Source organism: Papio anubis, chromosome 12 (genome assembly GCF_008728515.1).
Source record: "Papio anubis isolate 15944 chromosome 12, Panubis1.0, whole genome shotgun sequence".
Lineage (NCBI taxonomy): Eukaryota > Metazoa > Chordata > Mammalia > Primates > Cercopithecidae > Papio > Papio anubis.
This window is the reverse complement of record NC_044987.1, coordinates 58,289,960-58,303,981: the sequence shown is the minus strand read 5'-3', so window position 1 is coordinate 58,303,981 and position 14,022 is coordinate 58,289,960. Positions and strand designations below refer to the sequence as shown.

At 36.2% G+C, this 14,022-nt stretch overlaps 1 protein-coding gene across 5 annotated transcripts in view; it reads left to right on the top strand.

Moving 5' to 3' along the window:
• Positions 1–14,022, top strand: part of UVRAG (UV radiation resistance associated) — a 329,716-nt gene that overhangs the window by 161,363 nt on the left and 154,331 nt on the right. For all 5 annotated transcript variants that reach the window (XM_003910437.5, XM_031653097.1, XM_021926331.2 and 2 more), the window contains one exon: positions 7,286–7,412. In XM_003910437.5, the coding sequence (XP_003910486.4) occupies positions 7,286–7,412 (127 nt within the window). The remainder of the gene's footprint in view (positions 1–7,285; positions 7,413–14,022) is intronic.

Below are 14,022 nucleotides of genomic sequence, written 5' to 3'. Positions count from 1 at the left end.
TTGACTTTTTTTCTAATTATTTTTATAATACATATTAAGATTTATGATCTCATTTCATTTTTAAATGTACAGCCCAGTGGTATTAAATACCTTCCAAATGTCATGGAACCATCATCACCATCCATCTCCAGAAGTCTTTTAAACTGAAACTGTACCCATTAAACACTAACTCCTCGCTTCCCTCTACTCCCAGCCCCTTGCAACGACCATTCTACTTTTTGTCTCTGTGACTTTGACTGTACCCTATAAGGAACTCATATAAGTGGAATCATGCGGTATATACCCTTTTATGGCTGGCAGTTTCACTTAGCATAATGTCCTCAAGATTCATCCATGGTGTAGCATATTGCAGAAATTTCCTTCCTGATTAAAGCTGAATAGTATTTCATTGTTTGTATGTACCATATTTTGCTTACCCATTCATTTATTGATAGACACTTCGATTGCTTCTGGATCTTAGAACGTTGTGGACTTTTGGTTTCTGTTTTTACAGTGGGCCGGCAGGGCAAAATGGCTTTTATCTACAGTAGACCTAAATTCACAGAAAGTAGAGACCATTTCTCATTCATTTAGAAGCATGTAGTAGGGCCTTTATTAATGTTTGGTTTGTTTAGGAACATTCTTTGTAAAGCCATATTTCATAGACCTTTCAAGCTAAATGTAATAGTGATTGGAAATAAGTTTTTCTGCTGTTTTCTCAGTTTGAATGTCTTTAACAGATGATCATACCATCTGTTTAGAATCAGTATTTCAGGGATGAGTAAGAAAGCATCTTGGGTGAGAAATGATTGCTGTAAGTACTTTTAACACATTGCCAAAAATCATTTTCCATGCCCGTTGCTTTAACAAGGCCATAGCATGATGCATCTCACTGAGTTCCCAGGCTTCCTCACTGTTTGTGAGTCAAATCAAGATACTAACCTTTTCCTTTTAAAGTTTTCTATCAGCTTATCCTGGATCCTGGTAACCTATGTATTTAATGGATGAGTTTTGTAGTTACAATTTTAATTGTTTATACCTTAGGAAGGAGATAAAAATTTACTAGCTATAACCAATTTGCTGTTTGCTTAAGGTTTATGTCATGGAAAATCATGAAAAGTATATTAGTGACACTGATAAAGACCAGGAGAGAAGGACATACACATTCACAGTGCAGTAATTGTGTTTGTAGGCACACATATTCAGGCACATACATACTCATTTTGGGGACAAAATTTCAGATTTGTATCTGGAGGTAAATTCAGGCAAGGCTTTTGGAGCAAAAAAGAGGCTGGGTAAAGTTTAAGCAGTGGTTTGATGTAATATTTATATGGAAACATAAGTTAACAAACAAGTTTAATTGTATCTCTGGCTGGTAGAATGGGTCAGGAATTTTGTTTTATTAAATGTGTATTCATTAAAATTGATTTTTAATATGACTTAAAAATAAACTTTCTTTTTCAAGGTAGTTTTAGATTCATAGAAAAATTAGGCAGAAAGTACAGACTTCCCATATAACCCACCCCATCCCCAATTTCTTCTGTTATAACATCTTGTACTAGTGTGGTACATTTGTTATATTGGTTAATTAATATTAATACATTATTATTAACTAAAGTCTATAGTTTACATTAGGGTTTACCCTTTATGTTACACAGTTCTATGAGTTTTGACAAATGTATTGTGTTATGTATCTATACAGCATCAAACAGAATAGTTTCATTGCCCTAAAAATATCCTATCCTCCACGTGTTCATCCTTTTCTCCCTCCCCTGGTGACTGATCTTTTTACTGTCTCTATAATTTTGCCTTTTCCAGAATTTCATACAGTAGGAATCATACAGTATGTAGCTTTTTCAGACTGGCTTCTTTCATTTAGCAATATGCATTTATGATTTCTCTGTCTTTTGATGGGTTGATAGCTCATTTCTTTTTATCACTGAATAATACTCCATTGTATATATACCACAGTTTATCTGTTGACTTATTGAAGTATATCTTGGTTGCTTCCAAGTTTTGGCAATTATGAATAAAGTTGTTGTAGACATTTGTGTGTAGGTTTTTGTGTAAACGTAAGTTTTCAATATCCAGGTTAATATATGAGAGTATGATTGCTAGATTGTATAGGAAGCCTATTTTAGCTTTGTAAGAAACTGCCAGACTATCTGCCAAAGTGGCTGTACCATTTTGCATTCCCACCTTCAGTGAATGACAGTTCGTGTTGTTCCATATCTTTGCCAGCATTTGGTGGTGTGAGAGTTTTCGATTTTATTCTAATGGGTATGTAGTCATATCACATTGTTGTTTTAACTTGCAATTTCCTAATGACTTATGATGTTAAGCATCTTATAGATGGCATGCTTGCCATCTATATATCTTCTTTGATGAGATACCTGTTCAGTTCTTTGTTGTATTTTTAAATTGGGTTGTTTGTTTTCTTTTTTTTTTTGGAGACAAAGTCTCGCTCTTTCACCCAGGCTGGAGTGCAGTGGCACGATCTTGGTTCACTGAAACCTCTACCTCCCAGGTTCAAGCAATTTTCCTCCCTCAGCCTCCCAAGTAACTGGGATTACAGGTGCACACCACTGTGCCCGGCCAGGTTTTTTTTGTAATTTTGTCAAAGATGGGGTTTCGCCGTGTTGATCAGGTTGCTCTCGAACTCCTGACTTGAGATAATCCGCCTGCCTTGGCCTCCCAGCGTGCTGGTGTTACAGATGTGAGCCACTGCACCCAGCCAGGGTTGCTTGTTTTCTTAATGTTGGATATTAAGAGCTTTTTGAGGCCAGGCCCAAGTGGTAGATCACACTTGAGCAACATAGTGAGACCCTGTCTGTATTTTTTTTTTTTTTTAATGAGAATTCTTTGTATATTTTGGATACCAGTTCTTTATCAGGTATGTTTTTTGCATAGTTTTTCTCCCAGTCTGTGGCATGTCTTTACTCTTAACACAGTATCTGTGGCAGATTTTAATGATTTCCAAGATACCAATTTCTTTTTTCGTGGATCTTGCTTTTGGTGTTATATCTAAAAAGTTATCTCCAAACCCAGAGTCTTCTGTGTTTTCTCCTGTGTTATCTTCTAGAAGTATAATTTTTAATTTCACATTTAGATCTGTAATGCGTTTTGAGTTAACTTTTTGTGAAGGGTGTAAGGCCTGTATCTAGATTGATCCTCCCTCCCTCCCTCTGTTTCTTCCTTCTTTCCTTTCATTTTTTGCATGTGGCGGTCCAGTGGTTTCATCATTTGTGAAAAGACTATCCTTTCTGCATTGAATTGCTTTTGTTTCTTTGTCAAATATTCTTTGACTATATTTGTTTGGGTATATTTCTAGGCTGTGTTCCATTTGATTGATCTATTTGTCTGTTCTTTTACCCATACCACCCTGTCTTGATTACTGTAGTTTATGTAATTCTAGACATTGGCTACTGTCAGTCTTCCAACTTTGTTCTTCTCCTTCAATATTGTATTGTGTATTCTGGGTCTTTTGCCTTTATATAAACTTCAGAATCAGTTTTGATATTAACAAAATAATTTGATGGATAATTGGATAATTTGATTCCACTTGTTCATTGCTGTTACACAGGAAGGCAGCTAACTTTTTATACATATTAATTCTATATTCTGCAATCTTGCTATAATTACTTTTTCCAGGAGGGTATTTTTTTGTTTTGTTTGTCAGTTCTTTTGGATTTTCTATATAGAGACAAAAATATTATCTGCAGACAAAGATCGTTTTATTTCTTCTTTCCCAACACGTGTAGCTTTTTTTTTTCTTTTTGTTGTCTTATTTCATTAGCTAGGACTTCAAGTATAACTATGTTGAATAGGAGTGAAAGGTGACATCCTTGTCTTGTTTTCAGACATAAGGGATAAGCATCTAGTTTCTTACTATTAAGTATGATGTTAGCTGTAGATTATTTGGTAGATGTTCTTTACCAGTTAAGGAAGTTCCCCTCTTTTCCTCATTAACTGAAAGTTTTTATCATGAATCATCATTGGGTTTTATCACATGCTTTTTCTGTATCTATCAATATGTATGATCATATCATTTTTTCTTCCTTAGCCTGTTGATGTGATGAATTACATTAATTGCTCTTTGAATGTTGAACCAACCTTGCCTACCTGGGATAAATTCCATGTTGCCATGTTATATAATTATTCTTATACATTGTTGGATTTGATTTGCTAACATTTTGTAGTGTCTTTGTCTGGTTTTTGTGTCAGGGTGATGCTGGCTTCACAGAATGAGTTAGAAAGTGTTCATCAGCTTCTAATTTCTGAAAGAGATTCTGAAGAACTGATATTGTTTCTTACTTAAACATTTAGTAGAATTCACTGTGAAACCAAGTAGAACCTTTTTTTTTTTTTTCCTGTTTTGGAAGGTTAGTAATTGTTGATTTAATTTCTCTCTCTCTCTTTTTTCTTTTTCTTTTTTCTTTCTTTTTTTTTTTTTTTTTTTTTTGAGACAGAGTCTTGCTCTGTTGCCCAGACTGAGCACAGTGGCACAATCGTGGCTCACTCTAGCCTTGAACTCCTGAGCTCAAGTGATCCTTTCACCTCAGCCTCCTGAGTAGCTGGGACTACAGATGCATGCCACCACATCCAGCCAATTTTGTTATTTTTTTATTTTTTATGGACGGAGTTTCACTATGTTGCCTAGGCTGGTCTCCAACTTCTGGGCTCAAGCAGTCCTCCCACCTGGGCTTCCTAAAGTGTGAGATTACAGCCATGTGCCACCACATCCGGCCTAATTTCTTTATTACCTCTTTCTCCTACTATGAGTTTTGGTAAATTGTCTTTCAAAGAATTGGTTTATATCATCTAAGTTAACAAACTTCTGGGCATAGAGTTGTTTATAGTGTTTTTTTATTCTTCTGATGTTTGTGAGATCAATTGTGATAACCCCTCTTTCTTCATACTAGTAATTTTTGCCTTTTCTCTTTTTTCCTTGAATAGTCTGGCTAGAATTTTTTTTAATTTTATTATTATTATTATTATTATTATTTTGAGACAGATTTTCACTCTTGTTGCCCAGGCTGGAGTGCAGTGATGTGACCTCAACTAACTGCAACTTCCACATCCCAGGATCAAGCAATTCTCCTGCCTCAGCCTCTCAAGTAGCTGGGATTACAGGTGCCTGCCACCATGCCCAGCTCACTTTGTATTTTTAGTAGAGATGGGGTTTCATCATGTTGACCAGGCTGGTCTCAAACTCCTGACCTCAGGTGATCCGCCTGCCTCAGTGTCCCAAAGTGCTGGGATTACAGACCCAGCCCTGACTAGAGTTTTATCAATTTTATTTACCTTTTCAAAGAACCAGTTGTTGGTTTCATTGATTTTTCTGTAGTGGATTTATTCTATTTAGATTTACCTGGCTTCTTGAATGTGTAGATTTCTTTCTTCTGCCTAATTTGGTAAGTTTTTAAATTCTTTTAGATAGAGTCTTGCTCTGTCGCCCAGGCTGGAGTATAGTGGCATTATCTTGGCTCACTGCAACCTCCACCTCCCGGGTTCAAGTGATTTTCCCACCTCAGCCTCCTGAATAGCTGGGATTAAAGGCGCCTACTACTGTGCTTGGCTAATTTTTTTATTTTTAGTAGACACGGGGTTTCACCATGTTGGCCAGGCTGGTCTCAAACTCCGGACCCCGAGTGATCTGCCCACCTCAGCCCCCCAAAGTGCTGGGATTACTCGTGTGAGCCACTGTGCCTGCCCCTAATTTGGCAAGTTTTTCAGCCATTATTTCTTTTCTTTTCCTTTTTTTTTTTTCTGGTGACAGGATCTTGCTCTGATACTCAGGCTGAAGTACAATAGCATGATCATAGCTTACCACAGCCTTAAACTCCTAGGCTTGAATGACCCTCCTGCCTCAGCCACTGAGTCGTTGGGATTACAGGCATGAGCCACCTTGCCTGGCTCCATTATTTTTTCAAGTACTTTTTCAGTCATTCTTTGTTTCTCTTTTCTTTCTAGTACTCTGATGACACAGGAGTTAGCTCCTTTGGTATAGTTACACAGGTCCCTGATGTTTTGTTCTTTTTTTTAAAAGGCTATTTTCTCTCTGTTGCTAAAATTGGTAGTTTCAGTATTCTGTTCACAGACTTTTCTCTGTTTCCTCTATTCTGCAATTGAGCCTATTCACTGAGTTTTTGTTATTTTTTGTTCTAAAATTTCCATTTGGTTCTCTGTATCTTCTGTTTCTTTGCTGAGACTTTCTAGGTTTTTCTTTTCTACTTTTTCATTTGTTTCAAGCATGTTTTTAATTGCTATTGAAGCATTTTTATGTTGACTGCTTTTAGGTCTTTATCAGATAATTGTAACACGTCTATCATGTCAGTATTGGCATCTGTTGCTTGTGCTTTTTCATTTTCTTTGACATTTTCCTGGTTCTCGGTGTGGTAAGTGGTTTTTGATTGAAACTTGGACATTTTGGGCATTATGTTTTAAGTCTCTGGTGGGTGGTAAAAGTCCAGTAGCCCCATGTGGTGTCAGTAGTTACCACATGGGACTCGTTTGGTTACTGCCTATCTGGGGTGAAAACCTCTGGCCTCTGCTTGGCCTTCTTTCAAACAGGCAGGGGGTTAGAGCACCTTGGTTTGTTTTGGCAAACATGGAAATCTACTTTTTGTTTCTATGGGCTTGCCTATTCTGGACATTTCATATAAATGGAGCCATATAGTGTGTGGGCTTTTAAAACTGAATTCTTTAACTTAGCATAATGTTTTTAGAGTTCATCCATGTTGTAGCATTTATCAGTACTTAATTTCTTTTTATTACAAAATAATATTTGATTTTATGGATTGGCCACATTTTATTTATCCTTTCATCAGTTGGTGGACATTTGGGTTTTTATGTTGTTTGGCTATTATGAGTAATACTGCTATGAACATTTGTGTTCAGGCTTTTGTGTGGATATGTGTTCAGTTCTCTTGGTATATATCTAGAAGTGGAATTGCTGGATCTTATGGTACCTCTATATTTAACTTTCTGAGAACTTACTTGTTATTAAGTTTTAAAAATCTTATTGTACTGTATTGTGGTATCAGGGAAGGTACCTGAGATATTTTGTGTAGTGTCTGTTGGGTCCCCAGACTTAAGATTTACTTTTATTCTTATTCTTTGCTTATTTCTATATGATTTTAATTAAAAGGATGGTGTTGATAATTAAGCTACTCAAGAATTCCATAAGTTTGATGAGTATTAAAATGCTTTAAACCATTATTTATTTTTAAACATTGTGAGTATATAATTATTCATAGTCATGACATTTATATTCATAAATATACCTGTGATTTTATTTATTTAGAAAAAAAAAAGTGAATGCCTGCAGTTAAAAATTTTGGTGCTTCAAAATGAACTGGAACGGCAGAAGAAAGCTTTGGGACGGGAGGTGGCATTACTGCATAAGCAACAAATTGCGTTACAGGACAAAGGTGAGTGGAAATACCGTACAAACAGCCTAACCTCCACATTCAGTAGTTCTCCTTTCTTCTTCACAAGCTCAAATAGTCAATTTTTGTGTAAATACAGTCACACATCACTTAATGACAGGGATGTTCTAGAAATGCATCCTTTGGTGATTTCCTCCTGAGCTGCCATCATAGAGTATGCTTACACAAGCCCAGATGGTGTAACCTACTACACACCTAGGCTACATGGTATAGCCTATGGCTCTTAGGCTGTAAACTTGTACAGCATGTTACCATACTGAATACTGTAGGCAACTATAACACAATGGTCAGTGTTTATATATCTAATATATCTAAGCATAGAATAAAAATACTATACTATAATTTTATGGGACCACCATCATGTATGTGGTTTGTTGTTGATTAAAACATCATTATACAGTGCATGATTGTATGGTGATAGAATTTTCTCCAATTTTAAAAATATTTTTGCAAGTATTTTGAAGTTAGTCCATATAGACAAGTGTACAAATCTGTATTCAAATGGTCCTGGACTTACAATGGTTTGATTTAATGATGACTTAACTTACGATTTTCAGTTTTATAATGTGCAAAAGCTACATGTGTTTGGTAGAAGCCATACTATGAATTTTGAATTTTGATCTTTTTCCAGGCTAGCAATATGTGGTATGATATTTTCTTGCTATGCTAGGCAGTGGCAGTGAGCTGCAGCTCCCAGTCAGCCACATGATCATATGGGTGAACAACTGGTACTCTATACTGTACTCTGTTGCCACTGTTTTTTGGATATTGTGTTTTATGTTTTCACATCCCATCTAGTCTACAAAATGCTCATCTGTGTATGGTATTCAATGCTGTATTATAAAATAAGCTTTGTGTTAGATGATTTTGCCCAACTGTAAGCTAATGTAAGTGTTCTGACACCTTAAAGTAAGCTAGGCTAAGGTTTCCTGATCAGTAGGTTAGGTGTATTAAATACATTTTCAACTTACGATATTTTCAGCTTACAATGGGTTTATCAGGATGTAACCTCATGGTAAGTTATGGAGAAGTTGTGTACACAGAGCTTGAATTTTCACAAAGCAAACACACCCATGTGAGCAGAATCTCAATCAAGAAACAGGACCCCAAAACCTGGGAAGCCTCCTTAGGCTTCCTTCCATTTACCACATCTCCAGCCAGACTAGCCACTGCCAAGACTCAAACCAGATTGGTTTTGCCTAATTTTGAACTATGTGGTGGCTCTTTTCAACATTATGTTTGTAGAGTCATTCTTACCTTCATGTTGTTGCAGTTTATTCATGCTTAATGCCAAATAGTATTCCATTATATGAGTGTGAATGTATTTATCTACTCTTGCCGTTGGTTTCAGTAATTTTCATTTTGGTACCATTATAGTTAATGCTTCCATGAACCTTCTAGGTTTCTGAGTGAAGAACTTTCGTATGTTTCTTAATAAAGATTTTTAGATATTTCAGTTGAGTAGAAACTGAGGGGTAGAATTACAGTCAGAGAATGTACGTATCTTCAGCTTTAGTAGATCGTGTCCAACGGTTTTCCAGTATGATTGTGCCAATTTATCTCCCCTCCATCCAGTATTGCTCCTTCCTACATCCTTGTCAGGAATTTCTTTTTTTTTTTTGTTTTGTATATTTTGTATTTATCGCATTTGGTAATTTGTATTTTTCATTTTAGCCTTTCTGTTGGATATGTTGTAATATCCTCTTGCAGTTTTAATTTTTATTTTCCTGAAGACTAATGAAGTTAGTCTTTCATATGTTATAAGTTTTATAAACGTTTCATATGCTTCTTGCTGACTGAGATACACTCTTTTGTGATATACCTGTTGAAATATTTTGCCAATTGAAATTTGGTTTGACTGGTTTTTTTGGTAACATTTCTTTATATATTATGGATATGGGTTCTTTATTTGGCATGTGCTTAAAAATATATTCTCCCATTTTGTGGCTCGCTCTTTAAAGAGATTTCACTCTTTAATGATACCTTTAAATGAACAGAAGTTCCATTTTATCAGTCTTCGATATATGAAGCTTTTTGTGTCTATTTGGAGAAATATTTACCTATTTTAAGATTTTATAGATGTTTTTCTATGTGTTCTTTAAAATGCTTTACTATTTTACTTCTTACGTTTTTATCTGGAATTCATCTGGAATTACTTTTTGTATGTGATGTAAGGTAGGAGTCGAGATTTTATTTTTTTCATCTTGATAGTCAGTTGACCCAGCACCATTCACTGAAGATCATCCTTTCTCCATTGCATTGCAGTTTTGCTTTTCTCATAAATCAGATGACCATATGCTTGTAAGTCTGTTAAGAACCCTCTGTTCTGTTCTGTTGATCTATTTTCTGTTCCTTTGCCATTATCTCGCTGTTTTAATTTTTTTCATGTTACAATAGGTGTTGATATCTGTTAAAGTTCTTCAGCTTAGTTGTTTTCTTCAAGATTACCTCGGTTATTTTTGCTGTGTGTCATTTTCATGTGAATTTCTACATAGAAAAGAAAACCTTGCTGGGATATTTTTTCTTAATTGTCATACATCATTGCTGGGACTTGCTAGGATTTTAATGGAACTGCATTGAATATATTTGTCAAATGTAATTGGGGATAATAGACATCTGTACAATATTGAGGCTTCCATCCCAAGAAAATGATATATGCCTTTGTTTATTAGATCTTCTTTGCAAAACATTATTGAAATAAGATAGCGTATGGGTCTTTCCCATGATTTATTGAATTTATTTCTAGTTTTTGATGTTTTATGATACTATTGTACATATCATTAAATTTTATTTTTACTAGTTTCTGGTGTATAGATGTACAATTAATTGGTTTTTTAAAAGTGACATTGGTATTTATTATGTTTAAAGAAAAATTCACCAGAAGCCTTATAGACACATTAGTAATTGTTAATGTTACGGTTACAGCCCTACAGATGCAGTCTTGCTGTGGTTATTTATTTACATTCTAATTTAGTTGCATTGTAATTACATTTCATTACACTAAAATTAGTAATGATTTTAACTATTTAGTTGTTATAAATATAAAAAATTGCAGAAAATTTAAAAATCAGATTTATTGAGATTTAATTCCCATACCATATAATTTGCCATTTAAAGTGTATAATTCAGTTTTTCTTAGTTTATTCACAGAGTTGTGCAGTGATCGTCACAATCTGATTGTCCCGCCTTCCACACTGCCCCTCTGCGAATTCTAAGTAACCACCAGTCTACCTTCTTTCTCTAGATTTGCCTTTTCTGGACATTCTTTTGTAAACAGAATCATGCAATGTTGTGGTCTTTTATGACCAACTTCATTTGTTTAGCATAATATTTGTAAGGTTCATCCACGTTGTATCATGCATCACTACTTCATTTTTACTGCTGAATAATACATTCAGTTATATGAATATGTCACGTTTTAAAAATCCATTCATTGGTTGTTGGACATTTAGGTTGTTTCTGCTTTTTGTCTATCACAGATAAAGCTGCTTATGAACATTCAGATGCAACTTTTTATAGGGATGTTTGTTTTCATTCCTGTTACGTACACCTGGAAGTGGAATTGCTGGGTCATATGGGAACTCTATTTTTAACTTTTTGAGTGACTGCCAACCATTTTCCACAGCAGCTGTTTTACATTCCTACCAACAATATATGAGGGTTCCAATCTCCCCATTTTCTTACCAATATCTGTTATTATCTTTCCTTTTAATTGTAGCCATCCTACTGAGTATAGCGTTGTATCTCATCGTAGTTTTGATTCAAATTTACCTAATGACGTACATGCTTCTTACGCCAGATTTTTGTATGTTAATTTTATATCCAAGGAACTTATTAATTAGTTCTAATAATGGTTAGATTGTTTTAAATTTTCTGTGTGCGCAGTCATCTCATCTGCAAATGATGGCATTTTTATTTCTCATTTCCTAATACGTATGCCTTTAAAACTTTTTTCTTACCTGTTGTGTTGTCTGGGACATCCAGTACAATATTAAATAGAAGTAGTGTCAGTGGATATCCTTTTCTCCTTTCCAGTCTCAGTGAAAGTTTTGTAATATTTCACCATTACATAGAGGGTTTACTATAAGCATCCTTTACCCATTTTGTGGTTTACCCTTGTACATCATTTACCCATTTTGTTATTTTTGCTTTAACTGGTTTTTTTTTTTTTTTTTGAGATGGAGTTTCACTCTTGTCTCCCAGACTGGCGTAAAATGGCGTGGTCTTGGCTCACTGCAACCTCCACCTCCGGGGTTCAAGCGATTCTCCTGCCTCAGCATCCCAAGTAGCTGGGATTACAGGCACCCGCCACCACGCCTGGCTAATTTTTGTATTTTTAGTAGAGATGGGGTTTCGCCATGTTGGCCAGGCAGGTCTCACACTCCTGACCTCGGATGATCCGCCTGCCTCGGACTTCCGAAGTGCTGGGATTACAGGTGTGAGCCAGCAGCCCGGCCGCATTAACTGTTCTTTTAATGAATTGATAAAGAGCTCAATATGTGAATTTTCATTTCTTTGCTTTTATTATTTTCTTAAAAATCAGTTTTAATGAGATATATTGTACAAACAATCAAATTAATCTATTTAAAATACACAGTTTGATGAGTTTAACTAATGTATTCAGGCAGGTCACCACCACCACCACAATCAGCGATAACATTTCTGTCATTGTAAACAGCTTTTTGGCCTCATTGTAGTCAGTTCCTTCCTCCATCGTTTGACCACTAGCAATTACTGATGTGCTTTCTGATACCATTTACCTTTTCTAGCATTTCATATGAATGGAATCTTACAATATGCACTTTTTATATCTGGCTTTTTTTCACTTAGCATAGTAGCTTTGGGATTTATGTGGTTGTCTGTGTCAGGAATTCATCTTTTCATTGCTGCGTAGTATTCACTATATGTACATACATTTTATTTATACATTTACCTGTTGATGGCCATTGGGTTTGTTTCCAGTTTTGAATTATCGTGGATAAAGCTGCAGTAGATATTCAAGTATACGCCCTTGTGTGGGTATATTCTGTTGGTTAAATATTAATAACTAGGTGTGGGATTGCTGGGGTATAGTAAATGTGTGTTTAACTTTCTAAAAAACTACTAAGCTGTTTTGCATTTTCAAGCAATATATGAAAGTTTCACTTAATCCACGTCTAAACATTAATTTTAGATTTTAGCCATGTTACTGGGTATGTAGTGGTTTCTCATTGTTTTAGTTTGTATTTCCCTGATAACTAATGTGGCTGAGCATCTTTTCTTGTGCTTATCTGTTACCTGTCTCTTTCCTCCGATGAAATGTCTGTTTAGGTCTTTCATCTGTTTTTTGGAAAGTGGGGAAGGGAGGTGGATGGTAACCTTACTAAGTTGTAAGAGTTCTTTTTATATTCTGGATATGTTCTTTATCAGATATATGCTTAACATATTTTTTCTTCCCATCTTAACAGTGTATTTTGAATTTATTCATCATTGTTTAAGAAGTTTATTCTTCTTTGGGAGGCCGAGACGGGCGGATCACGAGGTCAAGAGATCGAGACCATCCTGGCTAACACGGTGAAACCCTGTCTCTACTAAAAAAATACAAAAAATTAGCCGGGCGAGGTGGCGGGCGCCTGTAGTCCCAGCTACTCGGGAGGCTGAGGCAGGAGAATGGCGTAAACCCGGGAGGCCGAGCTTGCAGTGAGCTGAGATCTGGCCACTGCACTCCAGCCTGGGTGACAGAGCGAGACTCCATCTCAAAAAAAAAAAAAAAAAAAAAGTTGTTGCCCAGGTTGGAGTGCACTGGCATCATCTCAGGCCACTGCAACTTTCTGGGTTCAAGTGACTCTCCTGCCTCAGCCTCCCGAGTAGCTGGGACTACAGGCGGGATTATAGGTGTGTACCACCACGCCTGGCTAATTTTTGAATTTTTAGCAGAGATGTGGTTTCACCATATTGTCCAGCCTGGTCTTGAACTGCTGACCCCAAGTGATCCGCCTGCTTCCCAAAGTGCTGGGATTACAAGTGTGAGCTACCACGTCCGGCCACTTCTGGAACTTTCCTTGTGTTTGTTCACCCGCTGCATTGTGGCCTGGAAACACTCCCCATGTAGTGATTTGGAGCCGTTATCGGGCTTACATTTCCTTGTTTTCCTTCTCCCAGGCATCATTATACTAGGCTGCCTTTTATCTATTGTCTGAAAACTGTTGTTACATATAATTTTGTATGACTTTCTAGTTGTTTACAGTGGGAGGAAAATCTGATTTATGTTGTTCCATCAGTCAGAAATAGAAGTCTTTTTCCTTTGCTTTTTTTACCCCTATACTTGCTTTTATGAGAACACACTTTACTCATCTCTCCTTGGTTTATTTCTTTTGGTTCTTCAAAGACATGCGCAAATACTACCCCTCCTTGAGACTTTTTTCTCCCTCAGATAAAAGTTTCCTGCTCCTTCTGTGTTCCCATAGCATTTTGATATCGTCTTATCTTCCCACTTAGTTGGTAAGCCCTTTCAGGGCAGGGACTTTGCATTTTTATGGTATCCTCCTCAGTGCCCAACATTGAGGCCCTCAGTGAGTATTACGCAGCATGAATCTTTGAGGGGCTTTTATAT